The sequence below is a fragment of the Berghia stephanieae genome, chromosome 3, assembly GCF_034508935.2.
Source record: "Berghia stephanieae isolate SIO BIC M18660-M18661 chromosome 3, UCSD_Bste_1.3, whole genome shotgun sequence".
In the NCBI taxonomy this organism is placed as follows: domain Eukaryota; kingdom Metazoa; phylum Mollusca; class Gastropoda; order Nudibranchia; family Aeolidiidae; genus Berghia; species Berghia stephanieae.
The window spans coordinates 108,342,722-108,350,221 of NC_088362.1; the positions used below are offsets into that span (position 1 = coordinate 108,342,722).

A 7,500-nucleotide genomic window follows, 5' to 3' on the forward strand; every position below is an offset into this window, starting at 1 on the left:
AATCCGCGATTCTTATTCAACACGAAAATGTTAAAGATAATATGTCTGCTATTTAATATTGTTGTACAATTTGTTTCTCATCACATAGAGCCTCCATCCATGAACCAACATTTCTGAGAGATCTGAGTGATCTTCAAAAGTCTACGCGTTATTATTCTAGATCATGGCGCTCAGACTGCCCGACAGGAGCTCGATTGGCAAAAGAGACTTGAATGATCAAGAGAGAACATCGACATTTTGTTTGTGTGAAAAGTTTTGACAATATTTCTGCCACATGCGATCGTGTGTTGTCTTGGAAAACATTATTATTATTATTATTATTATTATTATTATTATTATTATTATTATTATTATTATTATTATTATTATTATTATTATTATTATTATAGAGAATATGAAGGCGAGTGTCATACCGCTAGACCACATAGCCACATATAGACGGCGTATAAGCAGAAACAGAGGTATGATAAGAACTCTTTGTTTTGTTTGTTTTAAGGGTTTTACGGCGCTTGCAACATACTTAGGTTAAGGACTCTTTAATTGCATTGTGTTGTTAGATTGGGGACAATGAATAAAAACTTGTTGGGCTTTGTGTTTTGGGCGAGATTTTTAGCACACATTACTACTATCTACTTGTAATTGATTTGATAAAGTAGTTAGTGGTGTGTTTTGATAAAAGAAATAAGTCTATATGAATAATCACAATTAGCTGCGATTTTGAGAGGCAAAAATACTATTTGTCAATCAATTACTTCATAACACTTTTTCTTCATGTTCTATTCCTGCTTCAGGCGTCGATTGAATCATGGTTGACATGTCCCTACTTTAGCCTTTTGTGCCGTCAACAAGATGTCTACTCTATTTCCCTTTGGCACTTTTCCCTAGGTGTTATCTGGCACAGGAAGGGCGATCTAGTTTTCGATTCCTTGCTTCCTGTCTATTCATTCAGTCTTTCTAGGAGCCTCGTCGATCCTGTTGTGAGCAGTTTCTAAAATGCATGACATGTTCTCATTTCGAAAGCCTTCAGAATTTGTTTAATGTGCTTTCTAGGCAATATTATCTTTCAGTCTATCTGATTTTCTTTATACCGAAATTCTCGATTAGCCGTATCCTCATCTCATTGACAGCAATTGTATAATATTTTGCTTGACTGAATTCACAGTGTTTGATCACGAATAATGGTCAAATATAACTTTCGGCTTTAACACCTCCAAGATCTATCACGTTTAAAGGTATTATTTATAGATAAAAATCTTTGTCACAAACAAGAAACTTACTCCGTCTCATATTCCATCATTTTCATAGAGAGCAATTTGAGGCATGAAAATAGTCAAAACAGTTCTAACTAGCGATTATTGTGAGCTCACCGGTTGCACTGTTGCCTTATTGAGAAAAGAAAGATAGGAGTAGTTTAGTGAAGTTTTCGAAGTGACAATTGTGTTCTAAATCAAGGTTTTAAAAAGAAAAATTCAAAAGTGCTGACTATTATCAGGTAGAATAATCATTGAAAGTATTGCTATTGGGTTATTATTATTGTTACTATTAATATTATTATTATTATTACTATTATTGTTATTTTATAATAATAATAAATAATAATAATAATAATAATAATAATAATAATAATAATAATAAATAATAATATAATAATAATAATAATATTATTATTTTATTTATTATTATTATTATTATTATTATTATTATTATTATTATTATTATTATTATTATTATTTATTATTATTCATTATTGTTATTATATTATTATTATTATTATTATTATTATTATTATTATTATTATTATTATTATTATTATTAATTATTATTATTATTATTATTATTATTATTCAGCTCTTTGTTTTCGCGTTTAGTCAGCTATCTTTATGAGCAATTCTCATAAATTGTATTAATCAGACTATAAACGTTTAAGGTTACATATAGTTTTGTCTGTGGGTTGTTATATCCGGCTGGCGGATGTTGTGAGATTTTTTTTTAAAAACTTACCACTATGCATCAATTAGCATAAGATTATTATTTAATCTCCATTTATTTAAATAAAAGTTATATTTGGAAAGAAAGATGTAACGTTCCATGTTAGTTTACGCACTATAGTTCTTATGTTTATGTTTGTTCTGATATTCAGTAATCCAAGGTCGGAAGTCAGCTTACAGATAATACTAAGGAAAAATGAAGGTGTTTTCTGTCCCTGTTTTATTGGCTGTATTTGTTATGCTGTTCCAATGTCAAGCTGCCATTCTCCCAATCACAACATGCACCATTTGTAGGACTTTGTTTTCACAACTAGGTGAGTTTGTCATTCAAAGGTACGTTTACTTTTGTTAATTCACTCAACCCTAACACCTATTTCTTTCATTATCATTGAGGATCTAGGAGAAGGAAGAACCTGGACGCCGGTTTGGATCATTCTCGGTCTGGCTACTAGTCTTCAGCTGTTCCAGCAGGATTGGATCTAGGCTGGTATCACCTTCAAGGTCATGGCAGCGCACAAGCTCCTGTACGGCGGCAACGTGATGATCCTTCTCAGGAGCATGTTTTTAACTGTCCCAATAACGATTGATGAAATAAAAGGAGCTATAAAGAAATAAAAAAAATGACAAAGCTGCTGGCATTGATGAAATATACCCCGACATGATTACTTACTTTGGACCAGAAAGAATAAACTGGCTGGCAAATACTATGACAGGCATCATGGAAACCGGCACATACCCACACATTTGGAAACATGCCAAAGTAATCACCATATTAAAACCAGGCAAACCAATGACTGAACCATCCAGCTATAGACCAATTTCTCTACTTTGTTGCTTAAATAAGCTCCTGGAAGGAATCGTACTAGAGCGAATCACCCCATATGTAAATCCCTGCATACCACCAAACAAGCGGGCTTTAGAACACGAAGAAGCATAAGTGAACGGGTCCTTGCACTGACTTCATACATTGAAGCGGGCTTTGAGAACAAAAAGAAGACTGGTGTAGTCCTAATAGACTTATCTGCAGCTTACGACACTGTTTGGACAGATAGACTGATGTTAAAGCTTTCAAAAATGATTCCTTGTAGTAAGACGTTTATACTGCTGTCTAACATGACTGGCACAAGACACTTTCATGTCATATTGGGAGAAAACAGAAGCAAAACACGAAAAATTAAAAATGAGGTACCACAAGGTTCAGTTTTAGCACCAACTTTCTTCAATGCTTATATCTTCGGCACGCCAAACGAAGCATTCAAACTTGGATAAGCTGATGACTGGGCAAAACGAAAAACTGGAAAGAGATTGAAGAAGTTCTAAGCAAATACACAACCCACCTGAAACAATACTTGAATTGGTGGTACCTAAAAATGAATACCACCAAATCAGTGTCCACAAACTTCCACTTGAGTAATAGAGAGGCAACAAAAGAACTGAAGATCACAGCCGGTAACTCAATACTACCCCCTGACCCCAATCCTAAATACCTTGGCATTACATTGGACAGACAACTAAATTATCGCAAACACATTGAGGGAACTGCAAATAAAATCGCAAAAAGAAACAGCCTGGTGAGAAAACTCGCAAGTACCACCGGAGGAGCCCCACCACAGGTATTGAGAACGTTTGCTTTAGCACTGTGCTATAGTGTGCCACTGTTTGGATGAGGAGCCGCAGTGGCATCCGATTAAGAGAATCAATGAGAATTATAACAGGATGTCTCAAGTCAACTCCAACTCAGTGGCTCCCAACACTGAGCGGCATTGCACCACCAAGTCTTAGACGACAAGACGCTAATAAAAGGATGCATGCAAGAATTGACGAAGCCACAGATAACACTCCCATAAAAATGAATATAAAGGGGGCACCTTCAACAACAAGACTTAAATCGAGAAGACCTTTCCACCTAACAAAAATGGCAGACTTCAAGGTGGAGGAAAATGTGAGAGAAATGTGGAACAGGGAAACACCAAGAGGAGGAAACATCATAAAAGATCCAACTAAAAGAATGCCTGCATTCCACAACGACAGGAAATACTGGGTTTCCTCAAATAGCCTCTTAGCAGGACTTGGCAGAACTGCCTCAAATTGTGCAGATGGAAACTTGGGAACAATGATACCTGCCGTAAATGTCAGGCAGCCCCAGAGACCAACGATCACATCGTCCTCCTCTGTCCAGTCACTAAACTTGAAGGCGGCTATGAAATCGTCCTTAGGGCGGAGGAAGATTTTCTAAGCTGGGTTGAGGAAATGAATTTGGTATAACCATACTCTACTACTACAACTGTAAAACCGACTTTATCCGCAGTTTATCCGGATTACTTTTACCCCGTGCAAATTTATTACATTGTTCTGAGACAAATTATAGGCGTAGTATCAAAGTTAATGTTTTTAGATATTTCATGTTGATGGTAGTTGAATAAAACTATCTATGTACATGCCCATTTTTAATACATTTTTCCAATTTTGAAAAGTATAAAAAATCTCTAGTATTAAGTAAGTTAAAGAGAAATGTTAGAAAAAAAACCTGTTAATACAACCATAATTTTTTCAATGAAAATAAACATAGCGAAAGTAAACGTACGTTTCGCTTTTTGATCACGTTATCAACTTCCATAAATATATATGTGTCCCATTTCATTTCCTATACATCGAGGCTCCCATTAGCTCAGGGGGTCTCGGTAGCTAAGTTAATAGAACATTCGATTCACACGCAATGGGACCGAGATCGATCCCGGGGTGCATTTGATATTTTTTATGATCCCCTTGTCTACCCAGTAGTTGGGTCTGTTAGATCTGGTGGAAAGACTGACGTCCTATCAAAAGGATAGCAAGCAAAAGTTATAATCCATTTTACGCCATTGAGCTCCATGAGCCTTATGGCTCTAAAGGACTGAAAGTTTACTCTATACATCAATCTAGAAGACATTTATCCTCTTTACATTTTGTCCAGACGTTCCTTCACATTCTTACTTACGGTCTCCCCTATGGCTGGAGCCCAGGTTATAAAAGAATTCTCTCTGTCTTGTACGACTTGCGCATAGCCTTCGAAAACTCACAGTCTAACACTGCCAAAAAAATCGTTATAATAATTTATGAATATAGAAAGAAAAACCCATTTTGAATATTTATAAATTGTCTCTTGAGGTAGCTAGTATGATTTATATTTCTTTCAAATCATAAATAAAAGATAACCAACAAACAGGTAATTCAACATTATTTATTTGGTTTGTCATAACATACACCTATTTAATTTATATACTGGTTATCCGTTTATGCATTACATCTTTAAAAGGTTTTATAAATAAATATGTTCTTTTGTGAGTATTTTTTTCTCTTACAATAAGCCATGAAATGCATTTTTTGTCTATTCCAATTTGATGATTGCATTTTGTTGTTACAGGATGTTTGGGCGATGACAATGTCATTTGCAAATTTCTAGCCATCAAGTTCACCCAACAGTTCAATGGTCAGAAATTGTGTGATAATTTCAGTAAGTTGTATGGTCCTTCAAATCTCACTGAACAAATTGATGTAATCAACAATATTTTGCGTTGCCTTGAGGGTAATTCCACTACAATGAGCCCATTACAATTTGGGTTTTCGGACCTGCCAATAAGTACATGTCAGTCATGTCGAATCTTTGAACAAAGCAAATGCTATAGATAGTATGCGTTTGGCTAAGAAGCGCCCAACATTGCCATCCGGAAGAATAACGGACCAACACACAAAACTGTGTGTAACCTTGAACGTATTTGGTCAGGTTAATAAAGTTTAGTGTGAATTACTCATAAAGGCGGATGACAAAAAACAATAATAAAGACCTGAATGATGTCAACTTCGAACTATCTATAGTTATTTCTTCCTTTGATATCTTATTTCGTAATTCAGTAAATAGATAGATAGCTTACGGGTGACGTCATTCTAGTGTTGGTTGTTGTTTATAAAAGAGATAAATAAAAATTAAAAATTACATTCGAGTGGTAAAACGCCAAATCGAATTGCCATCTTAAGGGCTGTTTTTTTGCGGTCGTCCACATTTCATTTGGTCACGTTAAGTTTTTGACATTCTTGATTGCAGAATGCACAGATATTTTGTTACAAATAACTTTCACTACTTTACGTTCTGAATGTCTTTCATCGCAAAATGTGACGATTTATGTTATCGGAACCTGCCTACGATACCGATGCTTTGATGTCCATTTTATTAAAGTAAGATATATAGCTGCTGCTATTAACCTCTGATGAAGAACCGTGCCAACTTTATGGGTAAAAGTGCAATAAAACACTTCGTCACAAATAAAAGAAACAGTTGACGACATCCAAACTAACGATTTACTAACCACCCCCCTACCCCCACCCCCCCCCCACCCCGGAGTCAGTTGAGCATGGGGCAATTATTTGGAAATGCTGGACGTTGGCTCCCATCATTGGGTCACTGTAAATGTTAATAAGAGCAATAAAAATACAATATAAATACGTTGAATTTCTGAGAAAAAAAAACTACAGTAAGTTATCCGTCAGAACCATGGAATTTATCCCGGTTTCTGAAGCATGAAATGGTCAACAGCAATTACTTGCTATCCTTTGGATATGAAGCTAGTCTATCGCAAAGTACTTTCCACATATCTAACAGATCTAGCTACCAAATCACTGATGAGTGGACAGGGGGATTCAGAAATATATCTCAACTGCAAAATTTGGAAATGCAGGACTCTAGTTTCCACCTAGTCGATCATTATAAATGTTTATAAATGTCAACTATATAAAGTCATGGATTTTCCCAGATTTACCTTAATTGAAAATCTCAGAGAGATTGTTAAGAAAATGTATGCAGGATGACAATCCTTGAGTATGTCACCACTGTAAGGTAAGTTTTGAGGCATATGATATTATTTAAGCAATGCAACACCTAAATGCTCAGTATTCTACGTCACGTCTCGTGTAAAAGCGAAGAAGAGCCTACAAAATACTAACGCTGGACCATTAAAAAAAGAATAATTGCGGGAAATGGTCATATTCTTTGTGCACATATTATTGTTTGCAAGTCTGATACCCGAACGCAATTATGGGCTTGTATTCAGATTGCTGTAACCAACAATATTATGCGTTAGTTTGAGAGTAATTCAATTACAACAATGATCCCATAACAATTTGGATTATCGGACCTGCCAATAAGTACTTGTTGGTCGTATTGAATCTTTAAACAAAGCAAATGCTACAGTTCTTTCCTCTTTTGATATTTTATTTCGTAATATAGTCAATTGACAGAAACAATAGTGGTTATAAACTTTTATTAAAAACTGTATTTCATTATTTCCTCTTATTTTACAGTTTGTGGAGGTGGATACGGAACGCCTGCAGATGGACACTCGTGTAAAGTTCCAACCCAATGCTTGATCACAAAGTGGAGGCTACAAGGACTTTGTCAAAACGGTTAATATCATTTTTTTTTGAAAACCTTTTTTTACGTTTTAAACATCAATACCGAAATTCATCAAACTATTTCTTA

At 35.1% G+C, this 7,500-nt stretch overlaps 1 protein-coding gene across 4 annotated transcripts in view; it reads left to right on the forward strand.

Annotated features, from left to right (window-relative positions):
* Positions 1-7,500, forward strand: part of LOC144969128 (uncharacterized) — a 12,863-nt gene that overhangs the window by 288 nt on the left and 5,075 nt on the right. Inside the window, exons 1-4 of one of the 4 annotated variants that reach the window (XM_078908227.1) lie at positions 390-461; positions 2,141-2,302; positions 5,392-5,481; positions 7,323-7,424. In XM_078908227.1, the coding sequence (XP_078764353.1) occupies positions 2,185-2,302; positions 5,392-5,481; positions 7,323-7,424 (310 nt within the window). In that variant the 5' untranslated portion in view covers positions 390-461; positions 2,141-2,184. The other 3 variants (XM_078908229.1, XM_078908230.1, XM_078908228.1) reach the window with 3 other exon arrangements.